General features: G+C 42.4%; 2 protein-coding genes across 3 annotated transcripts in view; both read left to right on the top strand.

Annotated features, from left to right (window-relative positions):
* TBC1D12 (TBC1 domain family member 12) overlaps positions 1–15,901 on the top strand; it is a 70,349-nt gene extending 54,448 nt beyond the window's left edge. For both annotated transcript variants that reach the window (XM_053308170.1, XM_053308169.1), the window contains 6 exons: positions 1,312–1,406; positions 6,938–7,009; positions 8,054–8,182; positions 10,405–10,514; positions 11,433–11,691; positions 14,254–15,901. In XM_053308170.1, coding sequence (XP_053164145.1) covers positions 1,312–1,406; positions 6,938–7,009; positions 8,054–8,182; positions 10,405–10,514; positions 11,433–11,691; positions 14,254–14,322 — 734 coding nt within the window. In that variant the 3' untranslated portion in view covers positions 14,323–15,901. The remainder of the gene's footprint in view (positions 1–1,311; positions 1,407–6,937; positions 7,010–8,053; positions 8,183–10,404; positions 10,515–11,432; positions 11,692–14,253) is intronic.
* Positions 15,902–17,975: 2,074 nt separating this feature from the next.
* NOC3L (NOC3 like DNA replication regulator) overlaps positions 17,976–23,977 on the top strand; it is a 30,804-nt gene continuing 24,802 nt past the window's right edge. The window contains exons 1-3 of the mRNA XM_053305935.1: positions 17,976–18,150; positions 20,388–20,595; positions 23,296–23,413. Of these exons, the coding sequence (XP_053161910.1) occupies positions 18,142–18,150; positions 20,388–20,595; positions 23,296–23,413 (335 nt within the window). The 5' untranslated portion in view covers positions 17,976–18,141. The remainder of the gene's footprint in view (positions 18,151–20,387; positions 20,596–23,295; positions 23,414–23,977) is intronic.

Here is a 23,977-nt window from a genome sequence, read left to right on the forward strand (position 1 = left end):
ATGTGCATATTTGATACTTGCACATGGAAAGTTAGTGTGTTGGGCAGAATGCCTTTAGCTTAGCCTTCTCCCTGATGTGCTAGTACACGATGTGAAGGCAGTTAACATTGGGGAATATCAAAGATGATTCCTTACTTGCCATTTGAAACAGTGCAGTTCTGAGCAGGCTGTTGTGCGTTAGGTTTCTGAAGGTTCAGCTCTGTGTTCAGAGGTCCATTCTTGAACCTCTTTGTGTCTGTGGAAGATTCCGTACAAGAATGTTTAGGTAGGGGTGACTCTACGAAGCCCCATTTAAATACGGTAAGATTCTAAAACTATTTTGTCCAATGTATTTTGTCTTAAATACCAAAAACAGAAGAACTGAACTACTAAGCCTGCTTTTGCTAGCTAGCTCTTACTGTTGCAGGTGTAATAGAGCCAGTTCTTCAACAACTTTACCCTCTATTCGTAGCCTAGCGAGGAGATACAATTTCACACTTAAGAAGCCAGATTTACAATCCTCTTTGATGCTTTCTGCTGAACACTAAGCTCTTCTTCAGCATAAGATGAACATCTTGTCCTTTTGAGATACGAAAATTGTTTATCACTGTAAAACCATCTTAATTTTATGTGGTGGTACACTAAACACTAGTGAAGGCTTATTTGTAGATACAAGAATTCTAGAGTACGTCAGCTTGAATGATATAGGTAGCTGAAATGTGACAGACATGTGAAGTAAATAGTTACTCCAGTCCACTCCTCAATTCTTTTTTGCTCTCTGATAAATTAATCTTTCTCTTAGAACACATTTATGATTGATCTGAAGTAACAGTCAAAACTATGGTTGGTTCAGACATGATGCAGAATCATGATTAACTGAGGTATATTTAACAAACCTGGATTACATTACAGACTGTAAGCAAATCTTGATTTGTTTTGCCATACTGTAGTACATTTGAGTCCTGCCCTTCTCATCTCCCATGATCTAGGCTTGCCTCTCTCTGTGAGAACCCTGTGAGGATGGAACGACTGAAATCAAGATTTAAACCATGATTGTGGGTTCAGACATCACACAATACTATGGTTTGTGCAAACAAATCATCTTTACACCTTGGGTTCAGACCAGGATTTGACTGCCTGAAGCAAACCATTGTTGGCTGATGTGTGTTCAGACATACAAACTCACCACAGTTAAATGAAATGAACCATGGTCCTGTGTGTGTCTGGAAACCACCCCCACCCCCCCATGTAAGACTGACATACTCTTATATGCTTAGGTAAATCAGTCTACAGAAATCTCTATAATTCTGCGTGCTTTAATAATCTCTGTAGATGCTGGAGTTTCGGTTGCTGACCGGGAGGCTAGTTTGGAGTTAATAAAATTGGATATATCACGCACATTTCCATCCCTCTATATTTTTCAGAAGGTAAAATATTTGTGAATTATTTTGGAGATAAATGTGTTGAAAAATTAGGTCAGTTCTTTCCATAGGTTTTTTAAAGTCTGCCATGGTTTAATGCTCCATTGATAGGTATTTAACTTAAAATAATCAGTTGTATAACCTGTATACACACTATCATTTTCTCTTGTGTTGCTGTTTGGAATAAATAAATTTATTCTGTAACCGGTCATGATCCAGGGAACTGTGTGTCCAGCTCTGCATCAGGATTGGTATGGTTATTAGAGGGGGCGGTCTTTAGTACCCCATTTCAGAGTTAACATTTTAAATGCTCTGTCAACATAGACCACAGTGCAGTGGATTAGTTAGTTCTTTGTCTCTAAAGTTTTTTTTTTTTTTTTTAAACAGCTAGTAAGCTGAAATGTATTTACTAGGCTGATGAATCTTGTTTGAGCTTTGATTGGTTTGAGTCTTCTTGCTATGGAGGGATCAAAGGGAAAGCAGGCAGTAAGCCTCGCTGCATCCTCATTGCGGATATGCAGCAAGTTCTGCAGGACCCATGCCTCTTTCTCTGGAGGGCTGGTGTATGACTGCAGCCAAAGATAATAAGCTGGAGGTTGTTTTATACATATCACAGCCAACCAGGAAAATGGGTTTCTGCAAGTTAATTCTAGGGCTATCCAAATACAAAGAAACTCTGGCAGAAAGGCTAGTATGAGCAACACTACTTGCTTATCTGTATATGTATTAAAAGATTATATTTTTTTTGCATCTCCTATGAACAATTTTTTAAGAACTTGAACTTTTAGAGAGGCTTTGAAACCCTTCTTATTTCCTTAAGTCACTTTGATGGCTTTTAATTTGAATTCAACTTAGATTTTAGATATGCTTTTCTGCTTTTATTTGTTTAACTTTGATTGGTTTTATAGTTTGTACTACATTCTTCTGTAACCTGCCTTGAAGGTTAGATTTTTAAAGATGGGGTTCTGAGTGCATAAAATAAACTGTTTGCCTGTACATCTGTGCTGCCTTCTTCAGTAAGAGCATGTGTGTGCAAAGAGCCACTTTTCTCATTCAAATACATGAGAAGGGGAAAGAATTAGCTTCTACGTGTGTTAAGTGTGGTGGGTGGGGGAACAGTTATATACATCTCCTTTTTTGTTTGTGGAGTCTGTACACTGGCAGTAATGTTAACATACACAATGCCCTGTAAGAAATACACACCTTGTTATCACTCAACTGTATCTCCCCATCAATGCGCATGGCGTTTTTCAGAGGCAGCAGGTCCCTGCCCATTTTTAAAACATATGCACACATACATGTGCGTGTGAATTTGGCTAATCAGTGGTCTGCTTCTGCTCCTGGTGAAAACCAAAAATCGTAAATTTAGTAGTGACATTTCTGAAGCTGCACCTTGAGACAGAGAGCTGACTGGAATATAGAGTGAGTTTGTTTAGCTGAAGCAGAAACTGAAACTTAGTTTTTGAGTCTGGGTATTCCCCTTCTATTGTTTACTTAGCTAACTTACATTCCAAAAACAAACAGCTTAGAGCTTACAAACTCCGAAGTTATTTTCTGCTCTTGTTTGAGAAACAAAAGTTCAGGCTTAGGCTGCTTTGTTTCATTGAAGTGCTTTAAAATAAGGTAGACAATATGACTGCTACTAAATTGCCAAACTGCTCTGTAGCTTTCCTTAATATAACAGCATTTCATTTTCCTAGTAAGTACAGGGGAAAACTAGTGCACCATGTCCAAAACTAGTTTCTAAAATAAAATTGTGTACCTAGTACAGTGGCTCTCCTTTCTCTCTCGCTCCTCGCCCCGTCCCCACTTTTCTTAATCACCAGTTTTAATTGACTGAATCACAGGCTACTTTTTAAAACACGAGTACCTTTAGAAGCAGTTTGTAGTGATGGAGGAAACTAAAACCTTGCTAAGCTCTTCTGCACATTTAAGAGAGCCCCATCGATCACAGCTGTTGTGAATTCAGAGTTCAGTTTTGTCATCACTAAAGTGTTTGGGATTATGTTAGTTCAGAGAACAGGTGGTGAAATCAGTGCCCTTTAACTGCACAGCTTAGCTGTATGGGACTAATGACCCAATTCACAATTGGTGATACTGCTGAATTTCTTGAGCATTGACATGATCTAGCTCTCACTGGCCTATACTTGTTTGGAGCAAGTACAGTAGGAATTCGAACACTTATGCAATGTACACACATACACCAAGATACAAGAGATTGCTGCAACTGAGGCATTTCAAGTAGACAAAACCCTGCAATTTTCCTCTTTCTTCTCCCATAGGAATGCTGGCAAACCCAAGCCAAAGAATGCTTACCTTTAGGACATTCAGCACTTCTGCCATAGTTGCAGATCTGGATTGAGATCTGTAGAGATCTATAAGAATGGGGATTGCGCGTGCGCAGGACCCTCGCGGTAGAATGCTGCAGCTCGTTGAGGCGACAAGGCCTGCCTACAGCATGCTATGTAAAGGCGGGCCAGGCACCATGTTCTTCAGTTCTTTTTTGACCTCCATTGCGTTCAGTCCTCAGGCTGTTGCTCCTCATCAGTAAAGTTGTTTATTGTGAGTTCATCTATTAAAAAGAATAACAAGAACTGTTATTTTTGGACTATTGATTTGGAAACTAATTCCGGACTTCGTCAGCGTTATTTCAGCTTTGGAGCAGACTTTGACTACGATTTGGACAACCCTGAAATGGCTGAGGAGAAACAAAATTTTAAGAGTTGTGAGGGCTGTAATGCCAAGCTTCCCTCAAAAGACCACCACGATCTATGTCTGATCTGCTTAGGTGAGGAACACAATGTCTCAGCTTGCAAGATATGTGTATCTTTTTCTAAGCAGACACCCAAGAATCGGGCTTTACGGCTTTGTGCTGCCATTTATGATGAGGTGTTAAGCCCTTTGACACCGGGCGAACCCCACCCTGCGACTTCAGCATCAACTCCTAAACCTACTTCCTCGAAACTGCCACAGTCTTCGACATAAACTGTTTTCAAAAGTCCAAGAACTCTTTTGGGTCTATGTCTGGCTTCAACATAGACGCATTTTAAGTCTAAAGAAAAGCAGTAGAGATTGGGTGATCATTCATTGTCTCCACAAACAAAAACGGTCAAGACTAGAGATTTTAATACTAGGCGGTATATAAATTCAATAAATAAATGACTGTGGACTTGATGAAGGAGAGAACACCATCTGGCCTACAAAGCCTACCACTGGAATCCACTATTGAGACTGACCGCCACCGCTCAATGTCGAGAAAGGAGACTTGACAGTCTACAGAGAAACCAGGGCAAGAGGACCCTCTAGATGTCGACCGCCCTTTGTCACCTAGTCTGTCGACATCAAGAGCTCAGTCTCTGTGGTGTATCAGACATCAGGTCTACTCGATAGCCATCCACATAAAGGGCCTGGATAACATGATAGCAGAGGACCCAAGTCGAGTTTTCCCACATCAACAACAGCACGAGTGGGAACTCAAGACAAATTATATTACACCACTCTTCATGAGTTGGATAAAACCAACTATAGATATGTTTGCCACCTCAGAAGACAAAGTGCACTGGCTTTTACTCCATGGGAGATCATGGTCCTCGATTGCTGGGAGACGCCAGTCCAACAGGAAGGCAACAGAAGATCCCATATATGTTTCCACCGTGGCCTTTGATCAGCCGAGTGGTTGCTCGACTTACGACTGCTCTGATGTTGTGCATCCTGGTAACCCCACCCAGTGGCCAAGGCAGCCATGGTTTCCACAGGTACTCAAACTGTTGGGAAACCAGTACCAAAGACTGCCACAGGAGATAGATCTCCTGACACTAGACAACAGCAATGCCCTGCATCCAGACATTCTCACTCTCCATCTAACAGCATGGCAAATTGGCTTTTGAGTAAGATCCTACTTAACCAAAGGAAGTCTTTCTCCAGACTTAATTACCTTGGCAAGTGGCTTCGATTCATGTCTTAAACCAGGATGCATGGTTTTATACCTAAGCAGACTAAAATCAGAGATGTACTCCTACTTGACTGATCTAAAATCACATGGGTTGGCTAATGTATCTACATCTAGTATCACTCTCTTCAAAACATCCAGGCTGTGATGGGAAGACTCTCCTTTCACACCCAGGTAGTAAGTTTTTCCTGAAAGGCCTCATGAACTTATATCCACCTGTCCACTCTCCACATTCTCTAGAATAGTGGAGCATATCCTTGGTCCTTTCAGCTTTAACTGAGGCTCCATTTGAACCAATGAGTTCTGCATCCATCAAACTAGTGACTTTGAAAACTGCTTTCCTGCTTGCCATATCTACGGCTAAATGGTCTAGTGAATTGTTTCACCATACACCAGGATCTATCCTGATAAAGTGCTAATGTGTATGGACCAATTTTTTTTAACCCAAGGTGGTATCCAGCTTCCACCTTAACCAAGATATTATTCTCCCTATGTTCTTCAGGGACCCATCTATGCCTTTAAAACATGCTATGCACTTATGTGCATTTTATATTACGTGGACTGCACTAAAGACTTCAGAGAGGCTCCTGCATTTCCAGATAAAGAATGTCTAGATGGCGAGTTGAACCTATTGTTCTGTCCTACAAGTCACAGAACGTGCAGCCGCCTGAAGCAATCAAGGCCCGCTCTACCCATGCCTATGCTTCATCAGCTGCACACTTATCAGGGGTAAACTTCACGGATTTCTGTAAAACAGCAACTTGGTCCACTGAGTTACCTTTCATCAAGCATTACACCATAGTAGATGTGTGCTCTGCTGCCGAGGCAAACTTTGGGAGAAGCGTTTTGAAGCTGGTGTTTCAATATCTACTACTGCATCCTGCTCCATTGGGAGCTGAGTAAACACCCATTCTTATGGAATGTAACCCAGATAAACAGGTTGCTCACCTGTAACTTTTGATCTGGTAAAGATCTGTTGACATCCATAAGACCCTCCCAAACACCCCTCTGCAATAGTTTTACGCTATGTGCGTACTGAATGTGCATGCCATTCTCCGATGATGAACTCACCTAATTCTGGATGATAATCCTCCACGGCGGTTGTCTAAGAACTGAAAAACATGGTGCCTGGCCCGCCTTTACATAGCATGCTGTAGGCTTGGAGGTGGGGCTTGCTCACCTCGACAAGCTGCGGCATTCTACTGCGAGGGTCCTGTGCAGGTGCAGTACCCATTTTTATGGATCTCGACTAATCTCTACCAGATCAAAAGTTACAGGTGAGCAACCTGTTTTTTATGTGCCTAACTTTGTTGGAATTGAATTTAGTGTGTCCCTTTCATAAAAGGACAGTAGTTGAGGGATGGTATTTAATTCATATAAACAAGTGTTTTGTATTTAGGAATTATTGCTACTTCCAAAATTTAGCATTCATATACCTATAAATTCTAAGTGAAATAACATTGGCTCGTGGTGGTGATAAGAGTTCAATAAGTGGTAAGTATGTGTATGGAGGTGTGTCTCTGGATTTAAAACAATTCATTTTCTTTCTTCAGTTAACATTAACTTTTGTCCGCTGTTTCCACTTTAGGGGGGTCCTTATCATGATCTTTTGCACAGTGTGCTGGGAGCATATACATGTTACAGACCTGATGTAGGATACGTAAGTTTCTACACAATGTTGTAACTTTTAAAATAAAATATATACATGTAGAACTTGCATACATTTTTATATTTATATAGCTCCATATAAAGAGATACTTTGCATAGACTTTGAGTCAAATGCCTCAGTACCATTCTCTGGTCCTTTGAACCAATAAGAGGGAAAAGTATGCTCTGCTGCATCTAGTAGTGGCAGCTTAGTTTCAACACTGCATAGATATTGTAGATAAGATAGGGAGTCTCCAGCTGCAGTTCTGTGCGTCTGTTCTTGAAACTAAGCCCCACTTAACTCACCCATGTACTTCTTCCTGAAATCCATCAAGCGGCTACATGGAAGACTCCCTCCACATTCACAAGACACTACAAATTAGATTCTTATGCCTCGACACAAGCAGCATTTGGCCCACGAGTCCTTCAGCAGGTTCTTGCTCCCCATTGGAGCCAACCTTTCTCACCTGAGATATTAGCTGTGGTATTTCCCACAATGGTTGCTCTCCTGCATCAGCAGAGAATGAAACATTGGTACTATTTGTGAAGGCTTTTTTCTTGCTGGTGTAATAGAGGGCACTTATGCCCTCTTGATTGGTGGCTGGGTGTCATGGGCAAAAGGACCTGCTCTGTGACTCTTAACATTACTTAGTTGGTCTTACTTGCTTCTATGGCAAGTAATCTGAGTGACCTCTACTGAATGGCCTCTACAGTAATCTAACTTCATAATCTGAGTGGCCTCTACTGCTGGCTTTCAACAGCCAGTAGTTGGCTATTTCTCCTCCACCACCATCTCTTAAAGGCTATCTTTTGAATTGAATAAGTCCTGCCTCTGGAGCATGTAGGAGGAGAAATCCCACAGTGGTGCCCTCTGTGAGCAAGAAGAGACCTTCACAGGAAGTACCACTGTTCCATTTTGTTACAGTAGTTTTCTATAATTTGGTGACATGCTAGCTTCTTAGAAATATATTGCAGCTTGTAAATATTTGCCTTAATGTAAAACTGAGTTGCTGTTTTTTAACTTGGTACATTCAGCCACTGATTTTGGTTTTTGAAGGTCCAGGGAATGTCCTTCATTGCTGCAGTCCTCATTCTGAATCTGGAAGAGGCAGATGCTTTCATTGCCTTTGCAAACCTTCTGAACAAGCCATGCCAGCTGGCCTTTTTTCGTGTGGATCACAGCATGGCAAGTACAATTCTGAAGTGCTGTAATGTACTGTTAACTGTTTCAAAACATGTTCTTATACTAGAACATTTTAGTGGTAATTAAATGGCTTGTTAGTCTAGTCAGTGTAACTTCTGTTTTTACTGAAGATTGGCTAGGCAGTCATACTAACCGTTACTGGAGTATTTGAATCTCTGTGGTTTTTCTCAACAATAACACTTGATTTCTTTCTTCCTTTATTAGGGGATTTTTACTCTACCTTTCTAATTTCAGAAATGGAAATGTTCAGAAAACACTCGAGATGGATTACATAACAAAAACTAGTATTAATTCCTCTTCTGGAAACACTCTGAATAGCTCCCCACAGTCCTTTGCTTCACTAGGGAAAATGTTCAGAAAACATTTGTCTAAACATTAAAACAGGGGTACACAACTCAAATGCCCCAGTGGGCCAAAACCAAACATTACTTGGCATGTGGGGACCGAGCTCATTTTTAAAATTAAAAAAAATTAAGTTATTAATTAATTAATTACTTTTAATTTTTTAAAATAAATAAATTAATTTTTTAAAATATAAATTTTAATACCTAGGGGAGGGTGGGCCTGTTTACCCCCTCCACTGCCACGCCTTACCCCGTAGGGCTGTAAACAATCATTCCCCTTTCCCCCTCCAACAAAATCTCCCTACCCCAAAATAAGCTTTTCTCAATCAGTAAATAGGGAAAGCGCTTATCAAGGAGAGATTTCAGCAAATAGGATCAGCAAGAGCCAATGAAATTCCTCTTTTAAGTCTTTAACTAACACCCCCCCCATACACACAATCTCCCTACCCTAAAAAGAAACCCCGCTCAGCCAACAAATGCTGCCAAAACCTCAGTGTGGAAGTGTTCTGCCCAACAGTACAAGGGAGAGCTGTGAGGGAGATCTTTTGGGCAGTGGTGGTGACAGGATCAGCCTGCTCACTCCCTGGCTGAGGCAGGCTCAGCAAGTTCTTACCGGGTGAGTTGGTGAGCCTCACGGGAGCTCTTTCAGGCAGTGGATAGATCAGCCCACTGGCTCTGACTCCAGCTCTGCCCTCCATCCACCGTCCTCCCTCTCTGTTACCAGAGCTCAGGCTGTGACAGCGACAGCTGGGCTGGTGGTTGCTGTTGCCCATTTGGTGCAGTGGCTGGGTGCAGCAGCAGAGCCTCCGGAGGCATCCTTGCTGCTGCTGTAGCAGCCGCCATGAACGGTGACATATTCCCCTGCTCCCCTGTGGTGGTGGTGGTGGTGGCGGCTGCATCTGTGGGGCTCTTTGTGCAGTGGGCACAATATGTCCTCTCCACCCTTCCTCCAGCCTGCTCTGGCCTGGTCCAGCATCGCTCCTCCAGCACTGAAGTGGTGCTTGCCTGCTGGGCACAGGCACACCATCAAGGACAAGACGTACTTCGGCGAGGTGTGCCAGTTCCTGCATGAGGAGACTGGCCTGCACCGGGCCTCCTCCCCAGACCGCCCTCGGTGGGGGGGGGGGGCTTCCATTCAGGCTCTCTCCTGGCCCTGCTTGCCTCCCTCCATGTGTTTGCTCCGCCTCTTCTGAGCGGCCAGTGGAGGCAAGGCAAGGGGCATCAAGTATGCGCCCTGCTCCAGAGCCCCTTGGCTGCTGTCAGGGCTGGGAGATTCCTGGAAATGAGGGTGTGCATGCTCCCTGAAGGAGATAGAGGGTGCATGTGTGTCCTCATTCAGAGCATGCAAATGCCCTGTATTTTCTTCAGAGTACACTCGCACCCTCATTTCCAGTTAGCTCCTGGCCCCAACAGCAGGGGCTCGGGAGCTGGACAGAAAGCGAGCTCCTTGGAGGGCTCAGGAAGGAAGCGGTGGGAGGGAGGCAAGTAGCAGGAATGGCCCAGCGGGCCAAGAAAAAAGGCCTTGTGTTGTGCAGGGCTGCATTAAATCATTCTACAGTACAAGGGAAGCTGGGAGCAGGGTTAACGAGTGCTGGATGTTATAACATTAGCTAAATCTAAATCTAAGCTAAGGATGTTATCATTGGAGAAGTGCGGGCACTATGTTGGTAAAGGCATTTCTACTGGAATTATCATATAATTGGTCATCCACGGTTTCTCATTTAAATGAGACTCTACTCTGTAAACCAAAATGCTTTCTGTTTACTAGTGTATAGTCTTCCTGAAGGCTTTCAGTATTCGTGGTGGAACCTTTTTTTCTGAACTAGACTATACTTAAGGCTTTTATGTTTTTCTTTACAGATGCTAAAGTATTTTGCAGCATTTGAAGTGTTTTTTGAGGAAAACCTTCCCAAATTGTTTCATCACTTTAAATCATACAACCTTACCCCAGACATATACTTGATAGATTGGTAAGTCAAAGACTATAAATGAGTTCCATTTTGCTACATGGCTGCTTAATGCTAAATTGAGAAATGCTCAGCTGATGATTGAGAATACAGAAAGATCCTAATAGGCTCTCTAGACTTTCTCAACCATTTGTGTGTTTGAGGGGAGAGTATTCCGGACTAGTTGGGAAAATAATCCTAGCCCAGTTGTGATGTGGGTGTCCATATAATAAAGGGGCAAAACAAATTCAAGTGTGAGGACAAAAGTTCGATGTGAAGGAAAGCAAGAGTATGATAGGTAGGGATGTGCTTGAATCATTTTGGCGCCTCTTTGAAGAGGCGCCGAAATGATTTGGCTCCCTGCAGCCAAAACGTTTCGGTGCGGGCGAGAAGTTCCCTTAAGAGGAGCTGGGCAGGTCCTACCTGCCCCCATTGCGCACTCCTTAAATGAGACAGCAACCTGGGCTGCCACTTTCAGGGTGGACCTTTATGGAGGACAGCACCGCGATGGGACAGCAGAGGCTCGCAGGAGGGGCAGGTAGGACCTGCCTACCTCCTCTTAAAGGAACCCCTCCCTACCCCCTGGGATGTGCCCAAAGTATTTGGTAGGTGTTTGTGAAATAGAAAGATATTTAATATTAGACATTTTGAAAGGAATAGAACAATGGTTCTATATGACACACAAGAAATCAAAAAGAGTTATGTAAGTATACAGATGTGTAGGCTGTTGCAATAGATATAGCTTGTATGTAAACTGTAGCTGAAGTGGCCTGAATTTGCCTAGACAGACTGAAAAGTGTTGGCACTCTTTTCCCAGCTCCAGTGTATTTCTGGGCTTTTAAATAAAATCACTGATACTGGAGGTGTGCAAACCCTCTTGGAGAAAGTTGAGAACATATCCTTTGTGCTCCTGTGTCTGATGCTTATAATTTCAAAATTCAGGATCTTCACTCTGTACAGCAAGTCACTACCCCTTGATCTGGCCTGTCGAGTCTGGGATGTCTTTTGTAGAGATGGAGAAGAATTTTTGTTCAGAACTGGATTAGGAATTCTTAGATTATATGAAGATATCCTCCTGCAGATGGACTTCATTCATATAGCACAGTTTCTGACAAAGCTGCCTGAAGACATCACATCGGAGAAACTCTTCACTTGCATTGCATCTATTCAGATGCAGAATAGTAACAAAAAATGGGCTCAGGTAAGTAGCTGAATACAGTGATATGGCAATTAAAAGGAAAACTAATATCCATTCCTTAAAATAAAAGCCCCTTAATTGACTTTTTATTTAATAGATTTGTGTCTTGCTGTTCAACACACAAGTGCACTCAGGGTGGCCCACATCTTTTTTTTTTTTTTAAAAAAGACAAAACAGTAAGCACAGCATCAAAATGAAACAATAATAAAAACCGAACAGGGAAGAGAAGCAGATTGTGGGGTGAGGGAATGGGAAAACAGCTGCTATTTAAAAGGCCTAGGAACATAAAAAGGACCCTGGTGTTGGAATTACAGTAGGTGCAGAGGGGTAGAAAGGTTGGCGGTAGCCTTGGGGCAAGATTTGAGGATGGGCCTCACTGAATTGTCTATCTTTGTGATGCCCCACCCACCCATCACTAGCCTGCCTTCATCGGGCGGTAGGCTTGAGTCTGAAAGATTTCGGAGGCCTCCAAAATGTTTCAGAAGCCAAGGCTGTTTCAGGTTTTGGCAGGAGCGGGTCCTTTAAGGGCAGGGGTGGGTGCACTTATCCCTCCTGCCGCATTCCCCCTGCCGGCGCTCCATTTTTACTGATACCCATGGGATGGCAGCATACCTCCCTGCCGCCCCTTCCCCCTTTTGTTGCCATAAGTACCGGCTGCGCATGCGCATGAGCAGCCAGTACTTCCAGCGACTTATTATTTTTTTATTTGATTTGATTTCTATACCATCCTTCCAAAAATGGCTCAGGGTGGTTGAGCGGTTGAGGCTCAGGGCGGTTGTATGGCAACAAAAGGGGGAAGGGGCGGCAGGGAGGTACACTACCACTACATGGGTGTTGGTAAAAACGGAGCGCCGGCGGGGGGAAAGCAGTGGAAGGGGTAAGTGCACCTTCCCCCTCCCTTAAGGAGCCACCCTTGCCGCCCCCCAAATGTGGCTGAGTCGTTTCAGGCTCAAGCCTACCGGGCAGTGCTACATGTGCCAACCACACCTTCTGGGTCAGCATCAGAAGCTGACACAGCGGGCATGACCAGCATTGGGGCATGGACATGTGGCCCATCAGTCTCTCCCTGTGGGCAAGTGCTTTATTCACTGGCTTGAAGAGACTGACCGACCATGCGTCTGTGCCTCAATGCTGCCCACGCCTGCTGTGCTGGGCATACTTCTGATGCTGACACAGGGTGTGGCTGGCATTGGGACACTTTCTCCCAGCTGGCAAGCACTTGGTTCACCAGCTGGGTGCACGGGGAGGATGCCCGGGGGCTGAGGGAGGCAGCAGGCGTACATTTGTCATCTCCCCAGTTGAATTGTCACTATGCCCCTGAGTAGGTGCCAAACAAGCCTCCCCAGAGAGGAAGTCCCACAGATGGGATGCCACAGCCAAGATAATTGGCGCCCTTCTTTTGCCACCTGTCTCACCCCAAATGGCAGGGGGTCACTCAGATGAGAGCCTCTGACAGTGACTGCAGTGTTTGGATAGGTTATTGTCAGAAGGTGGTGATCGGTCATTAATATCACAGGTCAGATTGTGATTTGTCATAGATGTCTTGGCATCTTTTAAAATCAGTGATAATAAAGTTCATTTTCTTCTTAGGCCTTTCAGTGAGCTTGGAATAAAATGTTTTCTGGATCTGACAAATAAAAATCTGTGCAGTATCTGAGCAACAGGGTGGATGATTTTGAGGGTTCCTGGCCAGGAAAATCCATCATGCAATTGCTTAAAAGTGTTAGAGGCATGAGCAGTTCAGATTTGGTTTGAGAGGTCTGTGAGCCACCATGACTGGATTTGTGCAAATGGGGTAATCTTTTGAATGGAAATTCTTGAAGAATCCCACATGCCTGTAGGGGACCTGCTGGGCTTTCATGGCTTTAATCCACAGAAGGTGATGGTGAGGTAGCACTACTTCATTTCTCCACCTAATTATTGCAGAACGATGGGTATTCCTAAATTTAAAAACACCTTTTTTCTCTTTGGAATAAATACCTATAGTATATATTTATACTTTTGTTGGAGTTCTTGTACTAAAATGTGTCCAGCTCCAGAATGAAGTGCTGAACTATACTATATTTTGAACAGATATATTCAAAACTTCAGGTTGATGCCTTTTGTACAGTTGTCAAGAGTATTTAGGGTATTATAAACAATGTCTGTTATATTGGACATTTCAGCATGCTAAAATAGTCATTCTGCATTTTGTTTGCTTGTATTTGAAATTGTGGATGAGCTGGAAGTTGGAAAGAGATGCCTCCATCTATGCTATTCTGAAACTGGTAGTTTCTCATAAGCAGGGTATTTTGGTATATTCCTATCCTTTTCGATAAAGCATTTGGGAATTGATATTTGGGACACGGCTTTTGAACAAGAAGTAGAAGTTAGGGCTAATGAAATGACCATCAGTGATTCCTGATGAATGCAAGAACCCTTGAGACAAAATTTTATTTATAAATGCTAATGAATTGTTAGATTTATTTATTTTATTTTATTTTATTTTTATTTATTTATTTTTATTTATTTATACCATCCAAAACTTATGGCTGATTTTAACCTCCATGTTAAACTGATTTACAGGTGTTTGCCTCGTTAATGAAGGATAGCAAAGAAGGAGACAAGAATCATAGTCCAGCACTAAAAAGTTAACTTCAAAGTTAATGGGGATACAGAAAAACCACTTGGGTTGTTAAAGGATTCTAAACATTTTCCCAATGAAAACCACTAAGGAGAAACGGCTTGGGAGACCTAAGGAAGAGACAGTATTTGACTGAATGCAGTGGTGGAATTTGATGAAATGGTTCACCCTGTTGCCAGTATTAAAGAGCTTTTTGTGGGAAGATTGCTTTTCACAGGAAGCAAAGTAATAAAAACTTGTGAAACTGAGAAAATGGCTAATGCATATTTAATATTTAAAGTTTAATGCAATAAAAATTTGTAATAACTTTTTGTTGGTACTTAAAATTTTGAGGGATACCTTTTTTTTATGATTACCGCAAAGGCACTTTGGGGAAGAGGGCAGATGTTAAAGTCAGGCCCAAAAACTGCTACCTGAACCAAACATTTTGGTACACATACCTCCAAAATTAACCAGTGAAATTCTTAGGACCAAATAAGTTTCTTTTGGTATACATGCTTGCCAGATAAAATAGGAGACTTTATTTATGCTTTACTAGGGTCCTCTCTAAACTGCAGGTTCACTCTTCAGTTAAACGAATGTATGTAGGTTGGAACTGAGGAAGTTGCTCCCAGTCTTGCCTCAAAGTCTTTGGCAAAAGGTCTTTTGGCCTAAAGGTGGCAGTGGTCAGGCTCTGCAGACTGTGTGTCTGTAAGCAACTGATGGGTTTCTGGAATTTTGCATTCTGAAGTACTGGGTGGGCAGCTAGCTTACAGGAAAATTAGATTATTATATTCCACAAGAATCAGATGAATTGTTGTTGATTTCTAATCAAAGTGACCTATACTTGATGATGAACACTAGTATAATTAATAAGCTAGTGGCAAGTCCTTTTGCACATTTTAAGGAATGTTAATGTTGAAAGTTTGAGTCCCTGTATATTAAAACTTTAAAATACAGAATTAAATAGCTTTGAACTGCGGTGTGTACAATAATGAATACTCCAAATGCATACTGTCAGTCTAAATTTTCTCATAATATTAACACCATACTGTAAAGGTAACATATGGAAGCTCTTCAACTTCACACTCCTAAAACATTTTAAAATGGCTTTTGAACTGGAGGGGGTGGAAAGAATACCTCTTAAACTCTCTGAGCAGCTAATGCTACTTTCTAAATCCATTTTGATAGTATTAATGTAAATAAAATTGCATTTACTTTTTTGTACCTGGTCCCTGTATGTGGAAATGAAGTCAAATTTATCATTGCATTTTAAAAAAGAGTGAGACTGCTTCAGTTGTCAAGTGTTCACAGAAGTTGCAGAACCTGTTTTAAAGATTTGAGTTACAGTATGTTGTAATATTTATGTTGCTATCAAATTTAAAACTACATTTAAATACTCTTTACAACATACAATTTGAATCTTAATGTCTGATTTTTCTTATGTATTTACTTACTTGGTTCCAGTGTATGTCCTCTGTTTGGGTTCTCTTGTACAGTTTTCTTACTTTTCAAGTATACACATGTATATACATTGTAAATAGAAGGGATTTAGCCTTCATGCAAGACCACTAGTAACAATTCCTATGTAAATAAAACTTGTAAGCAGAATGCGTATGGAGTCGTTATTGCTTTTGAAATCTTTTCCTCAGTCAAGTCAAAGACAACTGATAATTTCTATATATGCAGTTACTTCTAAGAACTTTTGCTTCAGAAGCATGAGATATTCATAAGCCCATATCTACATAGGAAACTGGTTCGTCTAAGAGGTGAACATTTTGAAGTTTGGTCCAAATTCAAGTTCTTGGTAGTAAAAGTCAGTTAAGTCTTGAGTTCCAATATCTCTTTCTTACTGTTGACTAAATCTATATAAAACACGTTTTTCTAAAACTGAGGAAGAATAGCTAAACAGTTGGCCCATGGTCCTAGGGAATGTCTTGACAGAAAAGGAGCAGAATCCAGATTTTACGTTACCTCATACATTGCCTTGTGCGGTTAGAATGGCCGTGCTTTAGGACCAAACCTGAATAAGCTGCACCTTTTGTGCAGGAGCCATGCAGAGGTAGCCTCTTGCAGTGTGACCCTTTTCTGGTGTGGGGTGGTGGTTCTTATGGGCTGGGATGGCATGCAGGACACGGTGGGAAGTGTATAATGAGCTCTGGGATTAGTATCCCTTATCTCTCTCGCCACATGCAGAGCAGTCCAAAGCTTGGCTTCCCTTAAAGGATCTGCCACCACACCAGAAGCATACAGTGCACAGAGGTGCCCTACCATTCTTTGTTGGTAATGATGGCACAGACCTAGGGCAAAGAAACCAGCAACACAACTTGGCAGAAAGCATAATATTTTGTCTGGATCACGGTAATGGTAAAGGCAATATTGTTCTGTTGCCCTCCAGCTGTTTTTGGACTGCAACTCCCATAATCCCCAGCCACAGTGGCCAATAGACAGGGATTATGGGAGTTGTAGGCCAACAACTGCAGGACGGCTGAATGTGAGCAGGCCTATGCAACAGTCTATTCAAAATCTCCACATTGATATTAGCAAAGGTACTGTCTCTTCATCCCAGGGTTATTAGCATCTGGGCTTGATGCAGAAACTGCAATCCTAACCCCAAAAGAGCTGGTCAGCAGGGCATGTTCTCCTAGGACCTCTTGGCCCAATTTGAGCTGTGTAGGATCTGGTTGTGCTTCAGTTAGGGTAAACCCTCACACCTATGCTAATTACTCATAGGCAGAGCATCAAGTGAGCCACCAGAGAAGCAACCATCTGGAATGAGGCACCAAGCAGCTTTCAGAACACTTAACACCATATCTGCTGTAGGCAGTTCACATGTGCAATGCAAAGTCTCACGGGGTGAGGTAGCAGCCGGAGAAATTGTATCTGTAAATTAAACAGAATCCAAGGGGGTAGAGTGGTGGAATGCAAGGACAAGGCAGTGGAGTGGAATTGGGAATAGTAACAGATTTAATGTAACAGATATGCAGATTACTTTCCCATGCTCTTGGCTCTTGTGGCTGGCTGTGGGTAGCCTCACCTCGAAGAAAAGTAACTAAAGCCCCTGGTGGCGCAGTGGTAAAACTGCCGCCCTGTAACCAGAAGGTTACAAGTTTGATCCTGACCAAGGGGCTCAAGGTTGACTCAGCCTTCCATCCTTCCGAGGTCGGTAAAATGAGTACCCAGAATGTTGGGGGCAATATGCTAAATCATTGTAAACCGCTTAGAGAGCTCTGGCTATAAAGCGGTATATAAATGTAAGTGCTATTGCTATTGCTAAAGCACCATTCAAAAGCTGGCCTGGATCAGGGAATGGATGAACCAAACCCACCACACATACCTGCCAACATGTCCCTAAAATAAGACGCTCCGAATCCTTGTTATTACGTCTTCTTGGGCAGTCTTGCAGTGTGAGTGAGATGAAAGAATACACGTAAAAAGTGCTTTCCCTTCAAGTTACCTTACTGCAGCAAATTGGAAACTCCTCCAGCAATAGCTCTCAAGGAAATCCTGGAAACCGCTCGCCACAGAGGGCTGCGGCAGGGAAGCCGTGCAACTTGAAAGGTCGGCGTCAGGACCGCGAAGCTCTTGCGAGGTGCTGTGGAGAGGAGGAAACGCCCCCTTCACTCTCGTGGAAGGCAGCTGTGGCGTCAGTCACCGCCGCAGCCGCTGCTTTTTCCTCCTCCAGGGCAACAGAGGTCGCTGTGGGTAAACCGACACTTCGAAAAAGTGCTGCTCTTCCGGCCTCGCTAGTCCTCCGAAGAGAGCCGTTCCGCCGCGGCCTCGCGTGTTCGAGGCGTGTTGGTTGCCGTGGAGTACAGAGCGCCCAGTGGTGGGGTCCCCCCTCCGACACCATGAAGCCGGTGAGGACGCGGGTGGGCTGGCTGGGCGGAAGAGGGCCGGGGCTTTGTTTTTGCAGGGAGTCCTAACTTAGCGTCACGGTGGGAACCTATTAGGACCAACCAAAATGACCCGAGTCTTATGGAAGCCTCCGAGCTCTTTCCTCAGGCTGGATTTTAAGAAAAGAAAAACGAACCCGAGTGGGGGTGGCCCTGGGGGGATAGCCCTGCAGACTTCTCGTTTCCTCACTTGGGATACAGACGTTGGTTAATCTGATCATGGATGTGAGAGTGATTGTGAGCCGCCGATATTTTGGGCGATTGCACCATGTCTGGCGCCCCCGCCCCCCCAATTCCCTAACATTCAGCCTAATGAAGCATTCTGGATCGTTCAAACCTTGTTTGGGATCCTTTGCAAGTTTGGCTGATTCGAAGAAAGATATTACCAGGTTAGAGCTTTGGGATCTTGTCTGATGGGACCAACAATAGACTAACATGGCTGTCTGTGATTGCTTGATTAACATTAGATGGAGTGGGGAGTGTTAAGAAGGTTATGCAGGACAAGGTACGGTGGGGTGGTCAGCCCCGGCGTTTGCATTAAGTAAGGTATGTTGTGGCTTATATTGAAGACATGGGAATTCTCCACACAGCAGGCTTTACCGTGAGTTTTCTGGGAGGCTTTAATGCGAAGTCAAAGTTATCCCCTAAACCCAATGCAAAAAGTGGATTTTTTTTAAACACCATATATAAATCGGGCTGCACTCCGACACGCAGTGAAAAACCTGAATCGTGTGTGAAGTGCTTCTTGATAGCTTGCAGGGACTTTGGGTCAATCTGCCCAATATGTGAACACACACCCTGCATTCCGGAGGAGTTGCGAGCTAAAGGGAACATAGGAAACTGCCATATACTGAGTCAGACCATTGCTCTATCGAGCTCAGTATTGTCTTCATAGACTGGCAGCGGCTTCTCCAAGGTTGCAGGCAGGAATCTCTCTCAGCCCTATCTTGGAGAAGCTAGGGAAGGAACTTTGAACCTTCTGTCTTCCCAGAGTGGCTCCATCCCCTGAGGGGAATATCTTGCAGTGCTCACACATCAAGTCTCCCATTCATATGCAACCAGGGCAGACCCTGCTTAGCTAGGGGGGCAAGTCTTGCTTGCTACCACAAGACCAGCTCTCCTCCCAGCCCTGGGAGGGTTGAGCCCTGAGTGAAAAACTTAATGGGGGGGTGATTAATTTACGCAGATAATGTAATGGAGTGGATGGGGAGGGGATGATGGGGATTCTGAAGGGATATGAGTGTTATAACTTTTTGGAAAGGTACAGAGACAGTATGCATAAGGTGTAGTCAGGGGTCAAGAAACGCTGGTTCTGTTCACCAGTCAGACAAAATATTTTTACTTGTTGAGCTGTATTGGTACATTACTCATCTGGATTGTTTTCACTCGTCAGGCATAATTTTTCACTCATCACAGACAAGTAGACTAGTGGATTTCCTGAGCCCCAGGGTTTAGTTTTTTTCCCTTCTCAATTACTCAAATCCACTTATAACAATGACATTATATAAATAATGAAGAACAAAGTATCTTATAGTTTATGAGGTAGTGAAAGGAAGCATACTAAAGGTTAATGCAAACGGACCCAAAAACCCAATTGCCACAACATAAATATGTCATAATCGGTGGGAAAAACCTCTTAGAAATTACAAAAGTTTACTTTGCCAACTAGTGGAAAACTGAGCAGATCTCCCTGGCTAGGTAATTCTGAAATAAAGTCTTGTCCTAATATGAGATGAAGGGGTTGAAGAAATAAATGCAAGGACGTGGGGATAGTAATTCTGGAATGTCATTGCAGTGACAGGCTTAATATTGGAATCTGTTTGTTTGCTGTGTGAGTGAATAGCTAAAAGATTATCTGTCTTTTAGATAAAAGATTATCTGATTATCATGGCATAATCTGTTACAAAATTCTCTAGAATTCTAGACTCTCTTTCCTCATCCACATCCATTGACTCTGGATGGTTGAAAGTTGTGGTTTAATTGTTGCTAGGGATGTATATGTCATCCATTCTAATTCTGCTTCCCTGTATGGCATTAGCTTATTATTGCTACAAATCCTTAAGTGTTTTAATATCTTTCCTACTTAAAATTTGTAATGACTTAGATTTTGTTTTAACGTTGATGTTCTTGAATTAAAAATATCTATGGAGTGCCACAGATTGAACTAAAAGGTCAACTAACTTAACCCTCATTGTTTTCAGAGAAAAAATACCAAACAGGCTCCAAGCTTCCGAAAATTGTTAAAAACAAGTAAGATAAAACTTGAAAACAAGTTAAAAAACAAACAGTTCAAGCAGCAGAGTACTACTAAGAAATACCGGAAAGAGCAGAGGAAGCTCCGGCAAGCTGTCAGAGATGTTGTATCCAGGACACCAGTGCCTTTGGAGGATTATAGGAAAAAGTATCCAGGTGAGTATGACTTTGGGTGAGGAGAGAATGAGGCAACAGGATTTTCAGAGGTTATCATTTTATTGGACAGAATACCAGGTCTCCCTCTCTCTTTCAAAACAAAATCTAGGAATATTCACATATTGGTGTATAAGTTTTCATGGCAGGAAATGCTCTTCGTATTGGGCTAAATTCAGAGGTCATGCAAAGGCAGGATTAAACCTTGGCTTTGTATAAATGTCAGTAACCTGGATATTGACATCAGCAGTCATACATGCTGCTGCCAGTGATTATATTGCCTTAGTTGAGGTCATGTTGCATTCATGTCTTTTTGTCCCACCTTGGGCCTACAAGATCAATATTTTGTCTATAGTGGAAAGTTACCATTTAGCATCCCTGAATATTAATTTTCAAGATGAGACTGTGTCTGTGCTGTATATTTATTTAGATTTAACTATATAAGAATTGTGGTAGACTATCCAGAAAAGCCCGGCTGGGTGGGACCAAAGGCTTAGCTCTCCAGTGTTTTGTTTCTGACAAGCCAGCTGGATGCTTCTGAGAAACTTACCAGCAGGGTATGAATGCAAGAGCTTACCCTTTTTGTTTGTCTGGAGGACCTGGAATTCAGATGTATACTGCCTCTGCCTCTAAACAACATGGAGGTTCTGTTTAGCTAACATTGCTGATAGCAATTATCTGACTCACCCCGTTTCTAACCCATCTGTGGGCTTAGGGTAGATATTAGTAACAAACTGTCTGATTGTGGTTTTATTTATATATATATATATATAGAGAGAGAGAGAGAGAGAGAGTTAAAAATAATTATAAAATTTATTATGGTTTTTCAATATTATTTATTGTTTGTTTGTTTTTTTCTATACCGCTTTTCATTAAAATAATCCCAAAGTGGTTTACAATATAATTCAAACAATTCACAATTCAAATACAAAAAGTACAGATATTAAATATAAATATTATATATATTTAAAAGTTTAAAAACCTATATAAAACAGTAACACACAAACACAAAGCAGCAGCAGTAAATACTGTACTCTCATATAAAAGCCTGAGTGAAGAGCCACCAAGCTGCAAGTTTTAACTTGTTTTCTAAAAACTATGATGGAAGCTGAGGAGCGGATGCCAGCTGGGAGATATTTTTGCATTATGAGTTTATAATGCAAAAATGCACAGTTGCTTAATTTATTACATGGGATCCAGACATCATTCCTCAGGTATGACACTGTGTGTGCATAGAAGTGTTTGTACACATGCTCATATTTTTAAGCACAGTTGCTTAATTTATTACATGGGATCCAGACATCATTCCTCAGGTATGACACTGTGTGTGCATAGAAGTGTTTGTACACATGCTCATTTAAAAAATGAACATGGGTAGAGGCCCCTCAAATACAGGCTACAAATAGGAAGTGGTGTTATTGTCTTTCAAGAAAGTGCTTCTTATTTTGCTTTACATTTTTTCCAACATTCAGACTGCCATATGTTGTTGCTGTAAGAATAACTTTCATTGGCTGGTGGAACCATCACAATTCAAAAAGACATGTGGAATGTGGCCATGGAAGCGTTGTAGGCTAGTGATCAGTGCCCTCAGCATCCCTGCTGCTAAATGACAGAACTCCGTATGCCGTCATAGACTAAACATCAATCATGCAAAGATGTGGATCGCATAGGGGCTGAATCTCTAGGCAAAGATCTGGAACAACTTCTTGGCAAGCTCACACATCTTCTCCACCCCCCAGTAGACCACAGGCTAGTTTTCAGATTTTGCCTTACCATTTCAGCAGGACTGGCTGCTAAGTCCAAACAGAGGGAGCTAGTCTGTTTCAGCCTTTTTGTGAGTGTCCTCTTTGCAGACTAGGCATTCTGCTTGTGAACTGAACCCAACATCATTCAGAAAAGGCAGAATAATAGCCAGGCTGATGGTGTGAATCTGAAGGATCAATATATGGCTTTTAATTCCCACTCACCCACACACATACACACTATGCCCCTGTGGCTCAAGTGAGGTTGAATGTGTCCACCCTCTCTTGTGCTGCTCTCTTGTCCTTTTTATAATGATAGCCAGTGCAGTCTTATTTCTCTCTTGCTATCACGCTTGCCCGGCCAGATTGCTGAATTTTGCACCACACTCCTCCTTGCAGATAAATCTTCCACCACCTTGCAGGTTGCCAAATTTTGTTTAGCTACTGTTAAGATCCATCAACAGTTAACCTCCAGCCCTTCTTTTTAGATGTTGCATGAGGTTTTTGTGTTGGTGTATTCTGTATAATTTACTTCTTATCTGAATGTATATATCTGTTTGTATATATAACTGATCATTTATCATAATAAAGCTATTAATTCATTCATTCATTCACCCACCCACACAGAAGTGGAGAAAGAATGTATCCTAAAGATGGCTTGACTATATTAGTGGTATCTTGAGAGTAATGCAGGGGTAGTAAAATAGGATTGGATTCTGAAATTTAACTAAATCCATGTGTGCTCAAAGTTTATGGGAAAGCAATCTCATTTTATAGTTACTTCCTCCACCACCATCAAACTATGGTAGTGTGAAATAGTTGCATTTGTTGGCCCCAGTACAAGAACCAAAATGGAAAAAAGTGTTTTAATCTATATTAATTGCAGGTGTGTGTGTGTGTGTGTGTGTGTGTGTGTGTAATCTCTCTGAGTGTGTTGCTGTGCTTTCATTTGCTTCATCAGAAAGGGAGGAAGAGGAGGAGGAAGCTCTCCCCCTTGACATGATGGATGAAGATGACCTGAAATTAATGGAAGATCTGGCTCAGAAGGCATCTTTTATAACACGAGATCTGTCTTCCAGGTAGGTGTTTGCAAAACAGACAGCAGTCAGTCGTTTAACAGTTGTTAATACAGGTTTTTTTGTTGAGACTTGGTTTACCATTGATGTACATATATGTGCAGCTTAGAATTCAGTGTTCATATTAAAATTGTGTGGTGGTCTCTGTGTGAGATCACAAACACTAAGGGACTTGACAGAGCAATCTCGTTACCTATAGGATTTATTGCTTTCCCATAGCAATTTACTATCCCCAGCCATCCAATAGGAGGGGGTTGGACTAGCCTTGTTGAGGAGTTTAGTAGGGTCTTTTTGTTTGTTTTTAAAAGCTAAGAAGTGTGTGCTTGGTGTGTGAGAAGTAAACAGTTTCGCAGTTTTAAAAATGGGGTGGGGATTAGGGAAGTGCATGGAACTGGGTGGGGGAAGTTCGAAGGCGGGGTGGGGGGTCTGAATTTAAGGGTGGGGGAGGGAGCACATACCCCTTCCTCCGGAAAGCATTCCCGCCACCAGCGCTCCGTTTGGAAAGGCTCCTTCAGGGTGGCAGCATACCTCCCTGCCACCCCATCTCCTCTTTGCCCAGAAGTACCA

The sequence above is a fragment of the Hemicordylus capensis genome, chromosome 3, assembly GCF_027244095.1.
Source record: "Hemicordylus capensis ecotype Gifberg chromosome 3, rHemCap1.1.pri, whole genome shotgun sequence".
NCBI lineage: Eukaryota > Metazoa > Chordata > Lepidosauria > Squamata > Cordylidae > Hemicordylus > Hemicordylus capensis.